The 22,797-nt window shown below is 38.3% G+C and overlaps 6 protein-coding genes across 7 annotated transcripts; 4 read left to right on the top strand and 2 right to left on the bottom strand.

Annotated features, from left to right (window-relative positions):
- Positions 1-278: 278 nt before the first annotated feature.
- Positions 279-4,099, top strand: ufd1l (ubiquitin recognition factor in ER associated degradation 1). Its single transcript, XM_074670340.1, has 12 exons — positions 279-433; positions 633-762; positions 1,469-1,501; positions 1,585-1,706; positions 1,981-2,111; positions 2,208-2,280; positions 2,380-2,448; positions 2,542-2,610; positions 2,688-2,738; positions 2,824-2,912; positions 3,399-3,483; positions 3,582-4,099. Exons 1-12 carry the CDS (start codon positions 431-433, stop codon positions 3,654-3,656), a joined length of 930 nt encoding a protein of 309 aa, XP_074526441.1. The 5' UTR covers positions 279-430; the 3' UTR covers positions 3,657-4,099.
- Positions 4,100-4,776: 677 nt separating this feature from the next.
- cunh22orf39 (chromosome unknown C22orf39 homolog) lies at positions 4,777-6,357 on the top strand. Its single transcript, XM_074669397.1, has 3 exons — positions 4,777-4,875; positions 5,717-5,884; positions 5,965-6,357. The coding sequence occupies exons 1-3, from the start codon at positions 4,846-4,848 to the stop codon at positions 6,094-6,096; spliced, it is 330 nt and encodes a 109-aa protein (XP_074525498.1). The 5' UTR covers positions 4,777-4,845; the 3' UTR covers positions 6,097-6,357.
- A 178-nt stretch (positions 6,358-6,535) lies between these two features.
- Positions 6,536-9,022, bottom strand: mrpl40 (mitochondrial ribosomal protein L40). Its single transcript, XM_074669396.1, has 5 exons — positions 8,863-9,022; positions 8,608-8,691; positions 7,699-7,854; positions 7,103-7,184; positions 6,536-6,969 (listed from the first exon to the last, which is right to left on the bottom strand). The coding sequence occupies exons 1-5, from the start codon at positions 8,922-8,924 to the stop codon at positions 6,742-6,744; spliced, it is 612 nt and encodes a 203-aa protein (XP_074525497.1). The 5' UTR covers positions 8,925-9,022; the 3' UTR covers positions 6,536-6,741.
- A 223-nt stretch (positions 9,023-9,245) lies between these two features.
- On the top strand, positions 9,246-14,060 carry acaa2 (acetyl-CoA acyltransferase 2). Its single transcript, XM_074670369.1, has 10 exons — positions 9,246-9,402; positions 10,929-11,095; positions 11,188-11,316; positions 11,519-11,635; positions 11,775-11,922; positions 12,066-12,241; positions 12,506-12,635; positions 12,760-12,830; positions 13,221-13,375; positions 13,466-14,060. The coding sequence occupies exons 1-10, from the start codon at positions 9,387-9,389 to the stop codon at positions 13,545-13,547; spliced, it is 1,191 nt and encodes a 396-aa protein (XP_074526470.1). The 5' UTR covers positions 9,246-9,386; the 3' UTR covers positions 13,548-14,060.
- A 1,387-nt stretch (positions 14,061-15,447) lies between these two features.
- Positions 15,448-19,251, top strand: rpl6 (ribosomal protein L6). Its single transcript, XM_074670692.1, has 6 exons — positions 15,448-15,614; positions 15,706-15,804; positions 15,990-16,133; positions 18,613-18,661; positions 18,781-18,965; positions 19,070-19,251. The coding sequence occupies exons 1-6, from the start codon at positions 15,453-15,455 to the stop codon at positions 19,220-19,222; spliced, it is 792 nt and encodes a 263-aa protein (XP_074526793.1). The 5' UTR covers positions 15,448-15,452; the 3' UTR covers positions 19,223-19,251.
- An 852-nt stretch (positions 19,252-20,103) lies between these two features.
- On the bottom strand, positions 20,104-22,322 carry dynll1 (dynein, light chain, LC8-type 1). Of its 2 annotated transcripts, none has more exons than XM_074670693.1 (3): positions 22,175-22,322; positions 21,274-21,412; positions 20,104-20,475 (listed from the first exon to the last, which is right to left on the bottom strand). In XM_074670693.1, the coding sequence occupies exons 2-3, from the start codon at positions 21,403-21,405 to the stop codon at positions 20,338-20,340; spliced, it is 270 nt and encodes an 89-aa protein (XP_074526794.1). In that variant the 5' UTR covers positions 21,406-21,412; positions 22,175-22,322; the 3' UTR covers positions 20,104-20,337. The 2 variants fall into 2 exon arrangements, with proteins under 2 accessions (XP_074526794.1, XP_074526795.1); XM_074670694.1 differs by having other exon boundaries at positions 22,171-22,268.
- Between the last annotated feature and the right edge of the window lie 475 nt (positions 22,323-22,797).

Below are 22,797 nucleotides of genomic sequence, written 5' to 3'. Positions count from 1 at the left end.
TTTTCTTGGTTTGTTTATCTGGCGAAAACGGGCTTTAATACAGCGCTTTCATCATGGCTTTCACACAATCGCAACGTTCACAAATGTTTTTTTTTTTTTTTAATGGAATGTGAATTGTATTTGGATGCCTTGCCGATGTTCGTCTGATTGTTTGTTTTCTATCTCCATCGAGAGTTTGTAATTTGCATTTTGTCAATAAAAAATAAATAAAAAAAACGTTCACAACATGTTGAGTGGACTGTTTATTCAATGCACTGCTGTGATTGGTTACTTTTAACGTGTCCTCACTTCCGGTTGTCAGTGCATGCATTTCCGGAAGAAGCTGAAAACAACAGTGGGGACTCACAAGTCTTCGCTTACTTCCACAAAGGAAAACACAATCAGACATTGATTTACGTTTTTTCAACGGCCACAGAACTAACCCATTGACATGGTGAGTGAGAATTCATTTCTTTATCGATTCACCTATTTGCGTTTAAACAAATGTTAGTCTGAGCTTTTAGCAATGCGAGGCTAACAACATGAAGGTAGCGACAGAAAGATGCTCCGTCATGATACACTTAAAGTCTTACGTGAATGTTACCCAGTTATGTTAAATGTATTGAAATTTGTTTTTGTTTTTGATTTAATAGTTTGCCCTCCACGTATTCGACCCGATGACCCGGGGGTTTCAGAACCGTTTCTCCACTCAGTACCGTTGCTACTCTGTGTCCATGCTGGCAGGTCCCAATGACCGCTCCGATGTGGAGAAAGGAGGCAAAAGTAAGTAATATAGTCCACTCAGCTTTCCTCACACGTCCACGCACTGTCGGTGGAATGTTTGAGAACGAACTAGAGAAATATAGTGAGGTCTTTTCGGGTTAACCAACACATGGACGCTGTTTTGTTGCAGAGTGTCGCCAGTGTTTTCTGTTGTTGCTGGAGTCAGCTTCTTGCTGTTTGTAGAATTATCCTCATTTTTCTATGCTGCCAACCTTTTTAATATTTAAGCAGGCCCACTAACATGCTTGTGTATCTGGATTTCTTACATATTTGACTGATTAAAGCTCAGTTTCACATGCCTAATGGAATAACAACCAACAATGATTGGTATTACTTTTAATGAATTAGTTGATTCCTTGTACATTATAAGACGAGGTTAGCGGCAGGTACATAAATCCTCAGGCTCAACAGGTGCAAGGGAATACCTACTAGATTAGCCAGTATTATATACACCTGACTCTGCAAGAACCTCCAGATTGTCTTTTTGGTTGTGAATTACAATTTCACTCCTTAATAATGTGCTTCATTGCTGGGCCCTTTACCTCACAGATTTAAAATGCATTATCTTTCAGTGTGGGTTTTATGAGTATATCAAATGCCAGGTCTGTCTAATTAAGGTGAAAAAAACTTACATTTTCTTGCCAGTTGGATTGCAATACATACCTTTCCATAGTTATTGATACCTTTTCTGTCTTACCTTTTACAGTTATAATGCCACCCTCAGCCCTTGACCAGCTCAGTAAGTTCAAATAAAATCTATCTTCATTCTGAGAGTCTTGTATAATATTTCCTTGAGTTTTAACTTGTCTTTTCTGCATGCAGGCAGGCTTAATATCACATATCCAATGCTGTTCAAGCTGACCAACAAGAACTCAGACAGACAGACACACTGTGGTGTTTTGGAGTTTGTGGCAGATGAAGGAATTTGCTACTTGCCACACTGGGTGAGCAAGAGAAACGTGATGGATCACCAATAGCCAATAGATTGTTAAGCTATTCTATGGATTGCAAGGCTATTCCAAAGATAAATATTGTGCAATCTTATTAATGCAACAAAAAGCAGTTTAGAAATCTATAGAAATAAAAAAAGTGTTGTCAGGACAAAAATACTGCACAAAGCTGACAAGATTTTAAGAATTTTTAAGTGACAATAAAGATGAATTGAAGCTCCATGTTTTTCTCAATGTCTAAATTGTTGCCTTTGTTTTTTTATTTCAGATGATGCAGAATCTCCTTCTAGAGGAAGGTGGTCTGGTCCAAGTTGAAAGTGTAAACCTCATGGTGGCCACTTACTCAAAGTTCCAGCCACAGAGCCCTGACTTCTTGGACATCACAAACCCCAAAGCAGTGTAAGAAACATCAAATAGCATCAATACATTTGCACAGAAAAAATTCTCACTTTGTGCTTGACCAAAGTGATTAACTGAGTTTTCTTTTGATGACAGGCTGGAGAATGCTTTAAGAAACTTTGCATGTTTGACAACGGGTGATGTCATAGCCATCAACTACAATGAAAAGGTGCATCACTGATTTCAAAATTGGATTGAAAAGATAATTTTTGCTTTCATTTATTTTAGTGAAAACAAATTTTAATAAAATCTCTCTATTTTGTTTCAGATCTATGAGCTTAGGGTGATGGAAACAAAGCCAGACAAAGCAGTATCCATCATTGAGTGTGATATGAATGTAAGAGCTTTCATATCACCATAGTTAATCACAGAGAACGGTGAATTTTTCTGTAGTGTGTTGTGTTTGATAAGTTATTGCTCTTGTTCTTAGGTGGATTTTGATGCTCCCTTGGGTTACAAAGAGCCTGAGCGTCGACCTCAGCACCAGGATGAACCAACAGTAAGGACTGAACTCTAAAGATGCAGTTTTACATTTAGAGCTCTGAACATTTTGCTAAGAAAAATATTTCTTCACAGGAGGAAGAAGGAGATCCTATCAGTTATGCTGACATGGACACAGGGTTCCGAGTGAGTAAATGTTGCTGTGTGTTTCAGATAAATAGATATTTTAATAACAGTGGTAATTAGACCTTATGTGACTTTTTATCGTCAGGCTTTCACTGGCTCAGGCAATCGTTTGGATGGTAAGATGAAAGGGATTGAGCCCAGCCCTGCTCCTCTTGGCCCAAGTGACATCAAAAGGTGAGAAGAGGAAACCTAGTGGCTTGAAAAACTGTTCACAGCTCTCCTCAAGTAGACTGAAGACCAGCATACCTCATTGAGGTCTAAAGTTGTTTTAAAATATGAGAGAAGGTAAATTATAAGGAAGCCTGCGTCATGTAGTACAGGTATGGATACTTTTTCTAGAATATAGTCCAGTGTGCAATAAGTTGCTGGTACAAGGTTTCTGCATTTTCTGGTTGTATGAACAGAGTTTTTAATGTTTTGTTTAATGATGCACCAGACAAAACTTTGAGATGCCTTGTCAATTAACTTTTTTAGTTAAGAGGAGCATGCCTGGAATTGTCAAAAGACCATGCTGTTTGTTACATCCTTGAAAACAGCTGTCTTACTTCCTCTGTTACAATGATGGTCCTCACCTTTTCGGTCTTTCTGTTACAGCACGTCTCTTAACATTAACTAAGTCTACCAGTGTTGACTTTTAACCCATTATCTCTTGTCACACAGGGGAATTCCCAACTACGACTACAAAGTTGGCAGGATCACTTTCATCAGGAACTCGCGGCCTCAGCCCAAGAAGTTTGTTGAAGATGTAAGTAGTTAGACAGATTTAGTAATTCTTCTTAAATTGGCCCTGATGGTGTAATTTCCTCATCACACTAGTCTTTATACATCTTTTTATTCTTACAGGATGACGCTTTGAACAGATTCATCGCTTTCTCTGGACAAGGACAGTCACTACGCAAGAAAGGCAGAAAGCCTTAGAGGCTTTGATGTGAAGAGAGACTGGCTGATGTGCACAAACCCACCTGAAGTACAAGAACTGTCCCTGAGATGCACTGGGAGTTTTTTCTCTGTGTCACTAAAATGGAAGCTTTACTGTTTGGTGTGGGTTATTTAATTCATGACGCTGATATTCAACTCAACAACTCAACAGCAGCATAAGACACCATCGTTCAAAATAGTCCACACAAACAAAAAAGTGACTGATATAAACCAGACTTAACAACGAAAACCCATGTAAAGAATAGCTTGTAAAGATTTGATACGTTAATATCAGATTTTAATCATCTTTGATACAGCCCTTCCTCTCCTCTTTTTCAGAAGTGTTTCATTTTTGCAATTTACTTTGAAATAAACTGCTTTTCATGCTTCCAATCTCATAATAAGTAGGGACAACTATATCTCAATTCTTGTATTTTAATTGAATTGAATTTTATTTTAAAGTTTTTTTCTAAGTTTCAAAAATAATTTGAAAGAGTTTTTTTCTTTTTTGTGTTTTATTTATAGACAAATAAAGAAATGTGCATTAAAACTGATCAGGGAAAGTTCATATTTCATGTCTTCATGTCTTCAGGATAAACATGAACAAAAGAGTAACACCAGAAAATGACAGGATGGTTGTGATGTCATGATAGGTGGCAATGAAATCAAAGATCATTTTCATGGCAATATGAGCCATGAACACAGCCAGAAGTTTGTGTTCTGGGTATGTAAAACCTTTTGGATATGTTTGGATTCAGGAGGAGTTTGTTGGGAACAGTGTATCGTTTAAAATATGAAGATCACTATGTACGGGTAAAGTTATAGATAGCATGCACCTGAAGTGTTACAACTTGCACATGTATTGATATCACTGTATTGTAATCACACATAACATATTATTGTTGAATCAACCGACCAAGTTTCTATAAGTAACTATAAACAGGTGTACTTTTTAGTATTGATTATCTTAATTATAATTTACTATATATATATATATATATATATATATATATATATATATATATATATATATATATATATATATATATATATATATATATATATATATATATATATATATATATATGCGTGTGTTAAGGTTGTTCACCCTTCTGAAACTCATGGTGAGATTAATGTTTGCCTGGGGCTTTTATTGTGAAAGGATTCACACAGGAAAAGGTTAGCAGCAATGGCTGGGACTGGCGAAAGATCGTGGAGGGTAATTTATCCAAACTTTGAATCCTTCACTGTGGTCTTTTGGATAAAGAGTGATTTTATTTTACCTACTATTTTCTTTCAAGCCCTCACAAATAGTGAAAAATGACAAATTTGTTCCGAACAGTTAGCTCTGTGGTTAACCGTTGCTGTATCACTGTGGTAACCTTCAACGTTAGCTTCTGACATGCAGTGCTAGATTGGCCTGAAGGTTTTAGCCAAAGACTGCTATCAGATTATTACAATTTTGTGCTTTGCGATGTAATTTCATAAATATTGTTGAAATTGGATAATAATATGGTTTGATAAGCTTTTTAAACTGTGATCCATATCGAGTTTAGCAGCCTCCGGTTCGGCTCCTTTTAAAGATATTAACCGTTCCTTGTTAAGGAAATTGTCAGAGTATTACTACAAGTATTGAAGAGAGAGTGTTGTTGGTGGTAGCATAGTATGTAAAATCTGTAAAAATCACGTTTTTACACTCACAGCTTTTGCTTGTTGACAGTTCTGGTGTAATTTCTGGAGTCAGGCTTTATTCATCAACATAATAGTTAGTATTCATATCCTCAGAAACATCAAGACATTAGCCTAGGTTGAATGTTGAAGATGTCTGTTCTTTAAGTCATTCAGTTTTCAAATATAAAATCTTTTATTAAATGTTGTATGTCTTTCATCATCACGTCTAGATGAGCTATCAAGCTGAATTTCGCTGTTCATTTTTTTTTCTGACAGTACTGCCATCTGTTGGCCAGGGTCAAGTCGACAGAGGCACAACAGTAGACTGCTAAATTAAGTTTCATACAGACTGTTTAAATGCCGTTTTGTGTCTCTGTCTCTTTATACAGTCACCTCGTGCTTGTGAAGACTACTGGAGCGAATTCAAACATTGCAAAAGCTTGAGGAATCGTTTTCACCACTATTACACTTACGGCACCTCACCGTCCTGCCAGCAGTGGAAAGAAGATTATCAAAACTGCAGAGAATGGGAGAAACACAAAAGCACAGAGGCCAAGGTACACCCTCTGTAAGTCATTGTTTAAAGACCTCAGCTTCAGCTCTTTCTGACACCATGCGTAATCTTTGTGTGTTTCAGGAAGCATTACAGAGGAGTGAGAGGAACAGGATGGCAGAGCAGAAAAAGTTTACCCCTGTGTGGGAAATGAGGCGAGGACCTCCAAAAGACTGGCACTTGCCGCTTAACCAAGAGAAGCCTCAGGACTCCTGATCAGTCACTAATAACTTGCGGCTTCTAGACTAAGTAAAATGGACATTTAAGACTTGTGTCTCTCAATGGACTTGATTAAAGCTTGAAAAGCCACATGGAGGGACTACACATCACAAGCTCATATCTCATGCTGTTGTTCATTAGCTGCTGCGTGTGAAGAGACATAAATGTTCTAAGTTTTGTACACAGACATTGTTGGCTATAGAAGCCTGCCAGCAATATTCTTCCCAGAATATTGTTTCTTTCAACTGAAGTCCAATCCCTCTTTGATGATGTAGATACTCTGTATACATTTATATTTCTTTATTGTTATTCACTTTAATAAAAATGGGTTTATCCTGACATGTCAAAACACTGAATTAAAGTGAACAATTTGCTTTGATAAAAAAAAAACAAAAAAACATTTTAATTCATCATTCATTTATACAGAGGTTACAGTGAACAGGGATAAGTGTGATGCACAATTTCAATGTATTGTATACAGAAATGAACAAATGAGGTGACCATACAACTCAACAAAAAAAAGGAAAAGAAGTGTCATTTACTCCCACACATGCCAACTATCGCATTGCCTCATGGACTTAAATACATAGGTACATACACACAAGAAAAACACAAGCTGCACTGATAGTCTTGCCCTGTCCATCACTGTGTGTAAACTTTAGTGATGTCATTGTATTTCCCATCAGGTGCATCATATTTTTCCTTTGCTGGCGTGTAGGAAGGACCTTCATGTGAGAAAGGAAATAGCTGGAGGTCTGGCTTTATTGCTGCCTGATACAATTCCTCTGACTCCAACTTCAGCTCATCCAGCGCCTCGCTTTGAGCCTTGAGAGCAAATTCAACAGCTTCCATCTCAGCCATGTACTGCTTCTGCAAAAACAAGGACAGATGAGCACCTCATCCAGAATATAGCTGACTAAGTGGACATGATGAGGAGCAGAGGTCAGGAGCAGCACTTAAAGTAAAAGCACAAGTGATGGAGATGTGATGGGTAAGTGGTGACCTGTTTGTATCGACACCACTCCTTCAGCAGCAGAGCACGACGCTCGCTCTCTTCAAATGAAAGCCTTGCTGGAGACCGTACCCTTTGTGAGAGAAAAATATAAATTTATAACACTTTGAAGTCAAGGACAACTGCATTGGAGACTAAAGCAGAGGTACGGTGAGTCAAAGAGAAATAAATGATACATAACAGAAACAATTAGTCATGTTCAATGATGGTGTTGGTGTTTTGAAGTATATAGCTCAACCATGGGCTGAACCCCAATACGAAAAACCTGAATTCATATTAAAAGATTTTTTGTCAGGTTAACTCATAGGCCCCAAAGCTCTGTCTCTCATGTTAATTTATTTTCTTGACAGATAGTTTTGGTCCAAATGCAAAAAAGCTCAAATGATTAAAGCATTTAGTGGCTGAAGTATGGGGTTTTTTTTTCGACCAACATTACCCCGAGTAATAATCCACATCAATGCACTTGTATTATGTTAAAAAGTTTTATTAGGACACACAGAGCTTTGACTTTACAGGCGGGGCTGTGTCACTTGGAGCCCACAAATCTAACTTGAAAATACCTAATCAAATGTGTTGCTGTACTGTACCTTGTTTCATCCAAGTATTTGGAAGGTGTAACAAAGTCTTCTATTGGGATGAACTCAGGTGGAACCCTCTCCAGCTTCTTCAACTTCCTTTTCATCCTGTCCCTTGCTAACTGCTCCCTTTTTGGGTCCACTTTCTTCTTCTTCTTGGGCTCTGCCCTAAAACACAAAAACAAAGCTCTATGTAACATATAGCTTTGCCCGTTTCATTAACAGACCTGGGAAACACAAATATAAACTTCATTGATTCTATGGCATTAGAATAAACATTGCTGGGGCGTTATACTGTCATAGTTATTTGGAAATAAACAAATCATATACATGCATGTCTTACAGTTAAGCAGTAAGTTGATAAGTCGTGTTAAACTATGACGCACATTTCATACAAACCACAGACAATTCACATACTGTGATTTAAAAAAAACTAAGCAGATGATGAGGATTAAAACATGGTAAAAATTAAAAATTAAAATGGATTTTGAGGTGGAGACAAGTAAGCACCAGTTGCAATGAATTATAGCATCATGTGACAGTGATAAAAAATAGGTATAATTGCTTACATCATAAAACCCTACATTATAGGTAGACAGTAAAAGGGGTTTTGAGTCATATAAAATTGAAGGTTCCTCGGCTGTCCCAGGGTTTGGAGAAAAGGCTAGGGTGGGTTCACATCTGTGACATTATGCGGATCAAATACCCCTGTTATTAAGCCTCTGGCACATCAACAGACCTCTGGCCCGTTGTACTCGTGACCAACAGCTTCCTCACTCCAAGCTCTCATTAATTCCAGTGCACCAAATTGCCCATAACACGTCACAAGACTATGCTTTTCCTCTGTTTCTATGTTTGTTTTACAGCACAGATGCCATGTTTTAGACGACCGTCCCATTTTCAGTATTACATTGATCATACCTCAATGCAGCAGTTGTCTTCAGTGTCATCACTGGTACGAACCAAGGACTCTGTACAGCATGGTGGTGCTCTCGCTGGAGAAAGCTATCAAAACAACAATAAATATAGTAGAAACTATTATCATTCCATTCACTGGACCCGTGTGTATGTGGAGTATCTTTCACAGAGCAGCATTCCTGTACTGAGTAACCTTAGCTGTATTAGCTCAAAGTAGCTAACGCTTCATTACTTTCTCGAAAAGATACAAACACGTACCTTGATGGGGCGGTCTGACGGGACAAAACCCGGCACAAACAGCGCGATAAAGTCACAGACATGTCTCTAACGTGTGCTGTTTCACTTCAAACCCATAATATCAATTTTCACGTGTGGCAATTGTCGCTGCGTCTGTCCCCTTGCTTACAGCTTGAGTGACAGGACACGCGCGGAAAGATGACGTAGTCAACAGGCAGTGAAAAAACGATTGGTCGCACTTTCGAGTATTTTGTTTTTGCAGAAAAACGAATTGGTGGAATAATTATGTATAGTTTTAACACATTTATATTTATTTTGTTTAACGTTTTATTTAAAAAATAGATATGTTTTTTGCAATCATTTTGTTCCGCAAATTATTTTGGTGAATCTGATGCACGAGGAAAAGTTATCGTGTGCGATATTTAGGGGAAAGGTCAGGTGAGTGTGTGAGGTTTTATATTCACCGTGTACTCATTCAGAGTGCCATAAGAGGACTATCTGTGGGAAGATTTGATCCTGACAGTGGTGATTTTTGCATCGACAACATGGCGCTCCTCAGAGGTAAACAAACACGTTTCTGAACAAAAAGTACACATTTCACAAAGGAGGCATGCATGCTGCTGGATTGGGCTGTTGTACGACAGCTCTGAAAAATACCTTGATTTTCCCAGCTGTATCAAAATTTTCGTACGATAAATCGCATAGTTTGATAACTGCAATTATTACAAAGCTAAGTATGTGTACAGTGAAACGCCGGTAGGTTTTTCTGACCACAACGTCGTAGCAAATTGGACGAAAGGTGACACAATGCTGTCATCGGCAGATTCCAAGAGACAGCTATGTTCCTTTTGTCTGTTTCTTTTGTTTGTTTTTGCTTTTAGTTGTTGTTTTCTTTTCTTTCTATTCTTCTTCTTTTTTTTTTAGAGTAAGTTTCTCAAGTGTCATCTGTTCCAGACAGTCGGACTGTCTACCTGGCTGACTAGTTAAAGTATACTTTAACTACTCCATATATGGATATCTCATCAATAAAACACACAGCTTTGAAAGGGAACCATTCACAATCCACGCCAACACCATCTTCTGCCAAATATGTTAAATGCAGAAACACCTCCTTGGTCTTATGCCTCTTTTTTATTTAACAGTACTTTCCACAATCAAAATTACTTTTGACACAGGACACATTGAACAACACGTATTACTCCATTTACACACTTCCCCCCAAGCACCAGTCCGGTGTTACAGTAACCATTAAACGATAGCGCAGTAAAAATTAAGTGACAGGTCAACTTACCCTGTGCTCATACCAGAGGTCATTCAAAAACAAACTGTGATTATAATGACTAAAACAGCGTTCAGTACCGTTATCATACTAACTAGAGAAGAACCACAGGTAACATTTTGTATTACACAACAATGTGCTTCATTGAAGTTTTGTTTATTATCACATTCCTTTTTTAAAAGTAGGTCCTTGGATAATCTTGTTTTGATATAGTTAGTTATTGAAATAAAAACAAAAATAAAAAAAACTCTTTTTTGACTTGCATACACAGCAGTAAGTAAAAGATTTGAAGATTTTGTTTGTAAGCATACAGTATTTTCTATCAAAGAAGGCATCTCACTTTCTAAGGTCAACTGACAGATTTAACTTGCCCTTAAAGTTACCAGTCGTCACTGTTCTGCTGTAGATTTGCTCTATTTAGTTATGATACAGCTTCTTAATTCAACAGGTGTAATTTCAATTCTTTTCTAAAATAGAAAATAAAACTGTAAAACGTCTATAACTTTTGAAAATTACCATCCCTGTCGGAGAGATTGTGATTCTAGGAAAAAAATAGTATACTCTACCTTCTGGGTATAAACTCTAAGAGCTGCTGCTCCCCTTTTACTTCAGTCCTATTTATTCCATTGGGTGCATACACCTCTTACACCGCATCTTTTTTTATGTTCTGCATCTAAATGCTCGGCACGTCATACATCTCTGCAGTATATACCACCCAGCACCTTCTGTCACTGTGATCTGGCTCAGTTTAATTGGTGGGTGGTGTGAAGTCTGTGTTGCTGTACTACAGTGCTCTGTTTCTCTGCAGGTGTATTTATTGTATCTGCCAAGCGCACTCCATTTGGTACCTATGGTGGTGTGCTGAAGGACCACAGTGCTACTGATTTGGCTGAGCATGCAGCCAAAGCAGCCCTCGCAGCTGGGGGGATTGCACCAGAACTTGTGAACAGTGTCATTGTGGGAAATGTGATGCAGGTAATTGAAATACAGCAGATCAAGAGATATGTTTAACAGACAATGATTACATGATAGACCTGTCAATTCTTTTTCTTAACCTTTCATTTTAGAGTTCAGCTGATGCTGCTTACATTGCTCGACACGTGGGTCTGAGGTGTGGCGTCCCCATCCCAGTGCCTGCTCTCACTGTGAACAGACTGTGTGGATCTGGTTTCCAATCTATCATCAACGGTGCACAAGTAGGCATGAAACTATGAGCAGAAAAATCCTGGAGTATAAAATATACCAATGCAGAACCCTTTTATTTCAGGTCTAAAAGGCCACTCTCCACATACATATTAATTGAAACCTGTAAAGCACAATGTTTGTCCTCATCTGTGGATCTCTGTAAAGTCATTTATTTCTCCGAATCAAATATCCTCTTATCTTGAATGCTTGCAGGAGATTTGCCTTAAGGAGTCAGAGGTGGTTCTGTGTGGAGGCTCAGAGAGTATGAGCCAGGCCCCATACGCTGTTCGCAACATAAGATTTGGTACAAAGTTTGGATTTGACCTCAAGGTGAGCTTCAGGTTGTTTTTCTCTTTCCTTTCCTATCGCCAAATGTACGAGGAGCCACATGATGATCATAAAGACAGCTTGTTATGTAACTTAAGAAGCTTCTGTCACAAAGATAAACCTCCCCTTCTGTGACTGACAGCTAGAGGACACCTTGTGGGCGGGTCTGACTGACCTGCATGTCAAAACCCCTATGGGCATCACAGCAGAAAACCTAGCAGAGAAATACCAGATCACACGAGAAGACTGCGACAACTATGCTTACCAAACACAACAAAGGTGGAAGGCAGGTAAGATGGGCTTCATTTTTCATTATCTTTTGCTGACCTTAAGATAATTTAGAAATTGTATACATTTAGTGGTTGTTTTATTCTGTTTCTTTTTTATGTTTAAGACAAGCTGATTTGTAATAACTCAATCTATTTTTGGACAGCTCATGAGGCTGGTCACTACACTGCAGAAATTGCTCCCATTGAAGTGAAAGCTAAGAAGGGTAAAGTGCCCATGACTCAGGATGAACACCCTCGTCCTCAGACTACACTGGAACAGATGGCCAAATTGCCCACTGTCTTCAAGAAAGGAGGAACAGTTACTGCTGCAAATGCCTCCGTGAGTTTATGCTTACAAGCTTCTCTTGGTTTTTCTTTCATCAGGGAGTCTGTTTTTAATTCCGAAACACAAATGAGAGACAACATAATATGTAACCTCGAAAATGTTTGAACAGCTAAATCTGACAGTATCTAGTAAGAGGTTGAGAAAGTAAAGTCATGGAAGTGTCATTTTGTATGATTCTGTTAAATAAAATAATATATATTGTATCAATATCAATTTCATTTTTTGAACTACAAATTCTAACCTTCTTGACCTCTGCAGGGTGTATCTGATGGTGCTGCTGCTGTGGTTATTGCAAGTGAAGGTGCTGTTAAAGAGCACAAGCTCACTCCACTGGCCAGAGTCGTGGCCTACCATGTTTCAGGCTGTGACCCAAGCATCATGGGAATAGGTGAGGGAACAGTGATGCTCTAATGAATTTTTTTCTGATTTTCTTAAATGACTTAACAAACTTGTTTTATGTCATAGGGTTTTTTAAGAGTGATTTTCTTTCTTGTTTCACGATATTCTTTTAGGTCCTGTCCCAGCAATCACAGAAGCTCTTAAAAAAGCTGGTCTGACTCTTGAGGACATGGATCTTGTGGAGGTTTGTTGCTTTGTAACTTGATTGACTGTTTTGGAAGTAATTTTGAGCCCATGCTGTGATTACCACGACAGAGTCAGATCTGTTTTTGAATAGTATATCTTGTAGGTATGAAGATCATGGCCTTCTAGCATTGTTTTCCAATTACCATTACAACAACTTTTTCTGTGTTTTTGTTGCACCTCTTAAGTTTTTTGAAATGTGTTGTGGCCATCCAGTTTGAAAGGAACCTATGTTTTTTTTTTCATAAAACAGTAGAATGATTAGATGCAACATTGGTGGTAGTCTCTTTGCTGTTTTTTATTTTTTATGATTGAATACCAGTACAGTTTTTATCAACATTTAAAATCTTTTAAACTAAGCTTTTAGATGAACATTTCATTTCTTGCCCAGGTGAATGAGGCCTTTGCTCCTCAGTACCTGGCTGTTGCTAAGGCTCTTGGTCTAGATCCAGAAAAAACTAACGTTAGCGGTGGAGCTATTGCCGTTGGACATCCTCTTGGTGCTTCTGGAACACGAATCACTGGCCACCTGGTTCATGAGCTCAGGTAACCTTTTCACACTGATTAAACATAAAATATTTCATTGGAAATGTCTGCTTTGATCTAGCTTTGAAAAATGACCTTTGTGCTCCACAGGCGACGTGGAGGCAAGTATGCTGTGGGCTCTGCCTGTATCGGTGGTGGTCAGGGTATCGCCATCATCATTGAAAACTGCTGAATGAAGAAGCTGCAAATATCAGACATACCCCTAAAAGAGGGGGAGGAAATCACTAAAGCCCAATAAAATAAAATAAAATGAAATAGAAATGAAACATGCCAAAAGAAGATTCATAACTATGAATACAAAACATACAAAATTTGACTAATATGAGTTACAACACCTAACATACAGTTTAGTGTTCCTTTGGGAGGGCAGTAATGGAAAGTGCTAGCTCCTGTTGCTTCAGAATCAAGAAGCAGCTTTGTGTGTGTGCCTAAGAACAGATCTGGCCCGTTGGTCACATTTACATATGCTGAAAATATTAACCCGAGGAGTTGGTTAATGTTTGTTTTCAGTAAGGTTTAAAAGAAACCTGAACTCTGATGTTTGCCTTAACATGACTCCTGTCACTCCACTGTCAGACAACTGTAAAACTAGAAAATATGCTATCTGGCCTATTATCTGGTAGGGAAAATGGATTTTGTATTTATGTTTCAAAAAATCTCAATAAATTACATTCTCAAAATGTGGGGGTCTCTACGTGATGTTTCTGCAATGATGTATTGTTAAAATGTTGTGCTATTTTTCTTCACCAGTAAAGCAAGGAGTAAGAAAGTAGTTTTTTTTAACAGTCAGCCATTAAAAGATTATGTGTTTAAATCTGAGAGTATCTTGAATTGACTTATTTTAAAAACCTACCAGTTTTAGTCTTCCCCTATCTTACCTATTGGCTAGAAAATGGATCTTGAAAGCTAAAGGTTTATTTTATTCAATAAAGACTGGAATGGTTGTTGGAAAACTGTTAGAATACAATAAAATACAACCAAAAAACACTGAAGGGTTGTATCATTAATTGAACAAATTTACAAATGTAAAATAATGTATTGCAGACACACTCTTAGAAACGAAATTAAATATAAAAACATGTAGAAACACCAAAAGGAGTCAATGGAAATCCTAAACGTTTTGAAAAGAATGTATGTGTGTCTGTATCTGTGCAAGTATTTTTTTTTTATTTTTGCCAAAATAAGTAAATCAATGCCATGCTGAGGTTTTATTGGGAGCTTGTAAAGCGCTACCTGTTTTTTTGGAACTACAAAGACCGTCAACATTTTATTTCCGTACGCGCTGACGTCAAAATACAACGTCCTTATATACGTAACATGCCCGGATGTCGGTCTTTTTTTCATAGCCAAGGTAAGACACCCTTGCCTTCGTGTGACTGTAGAATTTAAATCTGCCTTCATCTGGGTAATAAATGAATAGTATATTATCCTGACAACAGGGGACGAGTTCTTGTATTTCTACGATAAGCTAGGCACCATCATTTGTCGGATTTATTCAACATGATACTGTAATAATGAACAGTTTTGAGGACGAGGCCGCCGGCTAGCCCTCCGTATAGCTATGGCTAGCTGATTTATAGAAACGTGTCGCCTTTCGTCGGGTGTTGGGCTGTTAACATATACAGTTTCGCTGTCGCTGGGCTCAATACGTTAAATGAAGTGTAATGTGGTATATGTGATTCAGAAATATAAGGGTAGTGCATACGTGAAGGGCTACTCCACCAACGTCATGTTGCTAATTGCTAACCATAGGTAGTTTCAGTTGATGTGCCTGATTCAACTCTTAACGATTGTGACAGGTTTATTTTCTTAAATCAGAACTGACGTATTAAACTGTTGCGGATGTATTTACGCAGAGTTTGCCACAGAGACCCCCTTAAGGCTTTGAACATTAAAGATGGAAAACTGTCTATGTAGTTGACATTTCAACCACAGTTCTATGCCACTGTTAGCAACACAAGCCTGAAGTTCTCATGCTGGACGTGTTTTGTCCTGAAGATTATACAAATTCAACCACTACTGTAGTGCACACATCAGTGACACTGCATGTAATTTTTTTGATAGAGTGCTAAACCTTATGTTGCTGTTTCAGATGCCAGAGGGAGAGAAGAAGGCTGCTAAGAAGAAGCATGGGAGCCGGAACCCACTTCTGGCCAGGGGCATTGGCCGTTACTCCCGGTCTGCAATGTATGCCCGCAGGGCCATGTACAAGCGCAAGACCAAGACCACTGAGACTAAGGTGAGGGCATGTCTGTTAGACCCCAGGATCTACATTCTTGTAGTTATGTCAACATCATATTCAATTGCATCTCAATTTGCTCTTCTTTCAGGTGGAGAAGAAAATGAAGGTGAAGCCTAAGTTTACAGTAGTCAAGACTGTAGGTGGAGATAAGAATGGAGGCACTCGTGTTGTCAAGCTGCGCAAGATGGTGAGTAATGTGTATATTTGTGCTCAGATGTTACATTTCTCTTTATGAAGCATATTCAGTGTAGACTTTCAGTTTAATGGTTGATCATAATTAGTTGCTGCAGCAGATAGTCATGTTGTCTTGACTTCGCACATCTTTTACTGGGTTTCTCCAGACCTAAAAATGTGTACTGTGTTCCATTGTAGCCCCGCTACTATCCCACAGAGGATGTTCCCCGCAAGCTTAAGAACCACGGGAAGAAACCCTTCAGCCAGCACAAGAGGAAGCTGCGGGCCTCCATCACCCCAGGAACTGTCCTTATCCTGCTTACTGGTCGCCACCGTGGAAAGGTATGGTCTATTTGCAGTGAATTTCTGGATAATGACTTGAATGCTCTTACAAAAACCAAGAAAATATTCATTCGCACTTCTAAACTGGAAAAAAAGTTTCAAGACGTGACGCTACTGTGGAATAATTTGTGTTAAAAAAAGAAGTATAATTAGGACTTTAGTTGCACTGAACCTGTTTGACTGATGTGGACACTGCCTTAAATTTAGTACCATCACAATGGTCACCCCAATCATTGATCCATTTAAAAACTGTCAACTTTCAACTTTATTTCATTTATATGGAACTTTTCATGCAGTTCAGCAACACAAAGAGCCTCACAGAGGATAAAAACAAAACAAAAACATAGAAATAATCATCATAGAAACAACTCACTAAATATTGAGGCTTGTACGCAATAAACCAAAGAATGTAAATTTCTGCATAGGTTTATGGTCTGCATATCGAAAATATTTGACAAACAAATTAAATCTGATATTGATTTTTAATATTTTGCTCACAGACAGTGTGATCTTTTAATTGTAATCATTTTAAACATTTTGTTTTATCATTAAAGCTCTAGAATTTTCATAGCAGTTCTTTGTATACAAATATTTAATTTATTTTTGACTACATATACTGACAAGTGCATTGTGAAGTAAATTGGACAATTTATTTTATTATTTTAGCTCAGTTTACACCATGAAGAACTTATTTCATTTTAACAGGATCTACATTTCATCAACTTTGGGTTGAGCTAGAGAGTTTATTCTGCAACCACTTGCTCTGAGCAGTATGCGTGTTATTACAATTTGAATCAAGCTAGCTCTAGACCTAATTGCCCACACAGAAACAAAACATCATTCTTATCTGGATGCATGTTTTTGTGGCATTGTCATTAACAATCTAGCTTAGCTGAAATAAACAGTAGTGTTTTGCTCTGATTTCCATTTTGATTTGATTTCCATCTCTGTGATGGAAATGCAAAAGAATCGCACTACTGATTAGTTTTGGATAAGTTTGTAAGAAGTTTGATGGTGTTTGGAGTGAATCTGCTTTGAATTCTCAAATTTCTTATTGTCTGAACACAGGATACCAAACTTCTCAATTGTATTAATCTGTTCAGTATAAAAACCACAAGTAAATTCTCTCGAGTTTCATTCCAGTTTTTTTCTTTAATTAGCTTCCTATTACCATAAGCCTTGTAGTTCTCTCTGAATTGGCTCTGCTTGTGTAGGTCTTTGCGTTCACACTGGTATGAGGATAGTCCTCCCCATTAGTAAAAATCCCAACACTTCATGCTGAATATGTGATGGCAAGATAGAAAAGAGATGGAAGGGAAAACTGAGTAGGGTTTGAGCTTTTCATAGGATAAGAGTCGCTGTCCTTTCAGTGTATAACTTCTTTGTGGGCAGATTAGATCCTTAACTGTTACGTGCATAGAAACATTTAAACGTGTAATTTAATGTTAATACAATCCCAAATAAATCTGATGTTGCGTCCAAACTTAGTATATGCAACAGAGCCTCAACATTCAGTAAAGAGATGCATTTATATTCAAATGCATATTTTCATAAAAATGATGGGTTAAAAAATATTTTAAGTAATAGTTTGATTAAAGCAATAGCATGTTTTGTTCGATCTGTGTGGCTAACTAGTGATAACACATGTAATTTACAAATATTTTTACCCTTTAAAATTAGGTTCTTTACCAACATTTGTTTTGGTGCTAGGAGCCTGTTACGGTAAATGTTTAGTGTTTAGAATTTTTTTTTAGAATGGTTAAACTGATGGTTAATTTAAGTCAGGCCAATTTTTCCAACTTGTTTTCTCCCTGGACTATTTTACACTCACCCTTTAGATGTGACACTTGGAGGTGTCCAACACTGACAACTGGGGTCACGTCTAAAGAGAACACCACCCTTGGTGTTTACAAACTGAAAATCATTCTGTTTGCAGTTTCTTTCCAAAAGCCTCTTGACTTTGCCAAATAATGAGAACTGTTGCCATCATTTGTTGTCAAAGAGCGAGTCAGATCACATGCTATGAAAAGACATTGTCCGCATGAGTGAAATCAGCAGTGTATCCTTAGTGTGCATGAAAATAACAAGTGTGCCCCACACATCACTATAATCGCACGCCCTCAGCACCACAGACATTGTCCCTCCCTCCCACACTCGAACGCTACATGGGCAAGTTATAGGAGCATGTGAGTGTGCCCACACACACAATGAGTGGTGGCTGACCTAAATAACGTTTCAGCTATCAAATGGACAGGTAGAGAAAACCATCTGGATGAAACAGGCACCGAGTCAAGTGTAGTTGTTTAACACCATTTAAATTCAGTCTCAGATTATTTCTTATCAAAGGCTCTAATTAGTTTTCTGTGGGCTCCCAATCTTAACACATACAAGGAGTAAATATTTGGGGTGGGGTTCACAAACTTACTGGTGGCTAAAAGTCTGTTTCTTTGTTATTAATGATCCTTGTTTTGGATTTTAGCGTGTTGTGTTCCTGAAGCAGCTCTCAAGTGGTCTCCTGCTCGTCACCGGTAAGGATGTTTCTGTTTACTTGAGTGCATAAACTATAACCAAAGTAGAACTCCAAGCCAGCTGAAAAGTGACTGGCCTTGTTTTTAAATCTGGATCCTTTCTTTCTGCATTTTTGTAGGCCCTCTTGCCGTGAACAGAGTTCCCCTGCGCAGGGCTCACCAGAAATTTGTCATTGCCACCAACACCAAAGTGGACATCACTGGCATGAAGATCCCCAAAACCCTGAATGACACCTACTTCAAGAAGAAGAAGCTGAGGAGGCCCCGTCACCAGGAGGGGGAGATCTTTGATACAGAGAAAGAGGTGAAGTAAAGTTGATGTTGTGCATATTCTGACCACTGAGGTCAGACTTGGCCCTAATATGTGTAATTCCCTGATTTAATGTGTTTCTTCTCTTGTCTCTACAGAAGTACCAGCTGACAGAGCAGAGGAAAGTGGATCAGAAAGCTGTTGATGCTCAGCTCCTGCCCCTTATCAAGAAAGTTCCCCAGTTGAAGGGATACCTGCGCTCTTCCTTCTGCCTGTCCAATGGAGTGTACCCACACAAGCTGGTTTTCTAAATGTGTTGTAATAAAAAGTACCACAGTCATTAATGTGTCTTGCCTCGTATGTGCTTGGTTTGGTGAGAAGATCAGACTGGTTATGTCTTAGCTCTAACATTTCATTCAACTTGTTTGTTAGACCCATGAGCAGAGAAACGCTTTCCATGGCAACTGACTAAAAATATCAGAAATGGTCTCAAGCTGTGTTCAGGATTAATGCCCTCAAAAAAGATGACATTTATCTGCTGTGTGTTGCAGTGACATAATCAGTGAACCTGTTGGCCTAAAACTAGTGAGACTTCAAATTGTCTGAGGTACCATTTGTCCATAAATGTAGCTGCATCTGCACAATAAAATTAGTGTCCTCTCAAGTGGTCAGCTATTTTAGGTTTTACAGAGCAGATTGGACAATGAGCAGTATATACTGACAGCATTAGATTTGAGTAATTTGTGTTGGATAGAATACAATAAGTACTAATCAGTGTACAATACAATCTAATGACCATGCTTATATTGATCAGTGTTGAAGTGTTCAGTGTTTAATTGTACATGGGGAAAAAGTGTTGCTCTAGATCCCAGCATGAATAACTGTCAGTTTTATAGAACTGTATAATATGATATATATTTTACACCATCATCTATTGAGTTTGATAAGCTGTCACTTAGGAAGATGTTTATTAAGAGAATGTTAATGAGTGTAAGCAGCCACTCAAAATGCTACAATATCTGAAAAGTTTACATTTTTAATTTGCTTCACAAGTACAGATATTTTATCTCTAATCTTGTTATACATAAATGATTGTGTTTTTTTAAAGGACAGGCAATGTTATGCGCACATGTTGGTTAGTCAATCTTTAAATTTTGTGTAATAAAAAAACACAATAGTCATTGGACCCAGACAGCTTGAAAGCTACGCTTTAATTAAAAAAATGACATGTCTACTGTAACAAGACAAAAATAAATACAAGTGTTTCATCTCTTTTACATGGCCACGTTTTTTTTTTTCCTCAAAAAAAAAATAGTAGAAAGCAGCACAGAAAAAGGCAGCGGCCCCTTGCCAAGGAATGATAAGTGCCTTTGTCGAGTCAGTCAGTACTGTGTGTGGTCAGCTGATGTGGAGAAAATGCGTGCTCTCAGCCGGACTTGAACAGCAGAATGGCCACCTGACCCAAGTAGAAGTAAATGAAATGCTTGGTCTCATGAGTCACGTAACTGCCAAAGTTCCTCCCAACGATGCAGTGCCAGGTTGGGTTGTATTTCTTGTCAAACTCCTGCATGAGAAAAAGAGAATATATGTTTGTAAATAGAGCGCTGATAAATGAATTTTATGCTCTGAAAAAGAGACTCGTCATAGGGAGAAAGGGTTCTTCCTAAATGAGGCTTTAAATGAGGTTTTTCCTAGAGTGTCATTTGTTGAAGTAACACAATAGTCTGCTCTCTGTTGAACCCCCACCTGCATTAGTAATTTTTTCACAACATTCAGGAACTCTTAAAGCTAAAAGTAAAACCATTGAGCAGTATAATTTATTTTGACATATTTATTCGAATATGAATTATTACTTTAAGCCAAAATCTTAGCACGTCTGACAGTTAATGTCACTGACCATTTTACAGAAGTGAATTTTTCTCCAAGAATCTTTTCCTGTTCTAAACTGCCCTTCTGTAATTAGTGTGCTTCCCCACACTCAGAAGTGCCTGAAGGGTAAGATAGAGCTTTACCAAAGTATCAAAACTGTTTAAATGTCAGATTTTTTCACGTGTAATTAAGGGGTGCCCCTCCCTGTTTGGAGCAACAATCCTCCGTGGAAAAGAAAAATGTGGGCAAGTGGCTTCAGCAGGACAGACAGTCCATGAGGAACAGGTTTCCACAGGAAGAGTGGAAACAATTACAAATACCAGCCTGGGTGTAACTGTGATGATGCACAGGACGTTTGGTCAATGAGTGCAAAATAGCCTCACAGGGCAGTTACAGCCCAATAACATCAACGATCTTTACACCCGTTAGATTGCTCAGTTAGAGAATCCTGTTGTGCTCTGAAAGATGTGGGATACGCCTGCAGTGCGTTTACCTTTTTGATATATGCAGCAATATCTTTCTCGATGTTGTACTTCTCCAGGGCCTGAGTGGCACACTCCACGGCATCCTGCTGCATGTCTTCCGACATGTCGGCATTTTTGATCACTGCCTTCCTTTCAGACATGGTTGCCCTGGGAAACCAAAACACAGTGGAGGATTCATCATCTTCACAGGCGCATTGGCGCACACACACGCGCACAGAAAATGCAACAGACTCGAGATCCACAGCATCCAAAAAGTCCTCATCATCTCATCACTTTAACTATTCCGTATATGAAGCATTTAGAGACTAATACGTTAGTAAGGGGAAAACGGCAGTTTAGAGCTGTAGCTCTCATTACATAATAACCGACTCATACTATCCTAACTAGCCGTTTCTATAAGTGTTGCATAACAACTCCATCAGCTCGCTGGATGCGCGCTCTGCGTAGTTTCTATGGATACGCAAGACATTTGAGATTATCGTCTCAAATTTACCCGAGGTTTCTACAATCATATGACACATGAGCCAGAAAAACGAGAGCACTTTTCACAGACTTTATCAGACGTCATAAGGCTGCAATATTAACTCGTCGGTTTCATCGTGCAATCGCCATAAAACGTAACTGTGATATTAAAAAAGGAAGATTAAGCATAATTTGGATTTTAGACTAGCTGGGTTAAGATCTCATCGGGAAAAGAGTTCCCAAGTAAAATCTAATCACACGCGCATCTAGCGATGTTGTGCAGTTGATTAGCTACCGTTAAAGAACGATAACTAGCCTCTTCATTCATCATGTTTAATTGAAAAATGCCGTTAAAGATGTGCAAAAATGACACAATTTCCATAAAATTCTTAATACAATAAATGATTGTTTTTTTTGATGATATGCATGCATGTATCGTTTACCTACTTGTCTCCTGTGTACTGTTCTTAGTTAAAGAGAGACGACCGCTCCTGTAGCGACAACTCCCGCGAAGTGGTTGACACAAAAGTAATGTGGGTGTGTAGCGGTTAGAGACTGCTGCTTTGACGCGTTTCCATTGGCTGATATTAATGCACGGGTAGCTGTCATTGGTTCAGTCCGGCCAATCTTTCTGGAGTTTTCGCTTGCATTTTGTTTCAACCCATCATGCACTGCGAGAGTACCGTTACTGAGGAAACCACTGTAAATAACTGCTCATGCTGTCCATCACGCGGCTGCAGAACCCGTAACAGCGTAACTTGTCAGCTTATGATAACTGTTTTTTTTTTTGTGAAAAAAAATAAAAAAAATAAAAAAAAAACATTTTCGACAGGATAGTCGTCTTTGTACTAACTGTAGCCGAGCAGTATATGTTCGTCATCACGAGAAGCGTATTTTCCTCTTATGAAGGCTTTATGTTACATTTACTACTATTGTTGTTACTTATGAAAGGTAAAAGGATTATGTAAAGGAGAGCCTTCTCATCGTTGTTGATAGGAATTAAGATATGTGGCGTAATACATGTATAATTCTTAACAAAGGTATAGATATGTAGCGCATTCTAGGGCCAA

This window comes from Halichoeres trimaculatus, unplaced genomic scaffold (assembly GCF_033239565.1).
Source record: "Halichoeres trimaculatus isolate MK-OKI-2021-1 unplaced genomic scaffold, fHalTri1.1 fHalTri1_scaffold_5, whole genome shotgun sequence".
NCBI lineage: Eukaryota > Metazoa > Chordata > Actinopteri > Labriformes > Labridae > Halichoeres > Halichoeres trimaculatus.
The sequence above is the reverse complement of the archived record's forward strand: the minus strand, read 5'-3'. Positions and strand labels throughout refer to the sequence as shown.

Coding starts and splice junctions, on each gene's coding strand:
- ufd1l (XM_074670340.1), top strand. Junction 2,449..2,541: donor TCATTGAGTGTGATATGAAT/GTAAGAGCTTTC, acceptor TCTTGTTCTTAG/GTGGATTTTGATGCTCCCTT. Junction 2,739..2,823: donor ACATGGACACAGGGTTCCGA/GTGAGTAAATGT, acceptor TTTTATCGTCAG/GCTTTCACTGGCTCAGGCAA.
- cunh22orf39 (XM_074669397.1), top strand. CDS start 4,846: ATGGCTGGGACTGGCGAAAGATCGTGGAGG. Junction 4,876..5,716: donor CTGGCGAAAGATCGTGGAGG/GTAATTTATCCA, acceptor CTCTTTATACAG/TCACCTCGTGCTTGTGAAGA. Junction 5,885..5,964: donor ACAAAAGCACAGAGGCCAAG/GTACACCCTCTG, acceptor TGTGTGTTTCAG/GAAGCATTACAGAGGAGTGA.
- mrpl40 (XM_074669396.1), bottom strand. CDS start 8,924: ATGTCTGTGACTTTATCGCGCTGTTTGTGCCGGGTTTTGTCCCGTCAG. Junction 7,855..8,607: donor AAGACAACTGCTGCATTGAG/GTATGATCAATG, acceptor TTTGTGTTTTAG/GGCAGAGCCCAAGAAGAAGA. Junction 6,970..7,102: donor AGTGGTGTCGATACAAACAG/GTCACCACTTAC, acceptor TTGTTTTTGCAG/AAGCAGTACATGGCTGAGAT.
- acaa2 (XM_074670369.1), top strand. Junction 12,636..12,759: donor CCCAAGCATCATGGGAATAG/GTGAGGGAACAG, acceptor ATATTCTTTTAG/GTCCTGTCCCAGCAATCACA. Junction 13,376..13,465: donor CACCTGGTTCATGAGCTCAG/GTAACCTTTTCA, acceptor TGTGCTCCACAG/GCGACGTGGAGGCAAGTATG.
- rpl6 (XM_074670692.1), top strand. CDS start 15,453: ATGTTGCTGTTTCAGATGCCAGAGGGAGAGAAGAAGGCTGCTAAGAAG. Junction 15,805..15,989: donor TTGTCAAGCTGCGCAAGATG/GTGAGTAATGTG, acceptor GTTCCATTGTAG/CCCCGCTACTATCCCACAGA. Junction 18,662..18,780: donor TGGTCTCCTGCTCGTCACCG/GTAAGGATGTTT, acceptor GCATTTTTGTAG/GCCCTCTTGCCGTGAACAGA.
- dynll1 (XM_074670693.1), bottom strand. CDS start 21,405: ATGTCTGAAAGGAAGGCAGTGATCAAAAATGCCGACATGTCGGAAGAC. Junction 20,476..21,273: donor TTGCTGCATATATCAAAAAG/GTAAACGCACTG, acceptor TTTCTCATGCAG/GAGTTTGACAAGAAATACAA.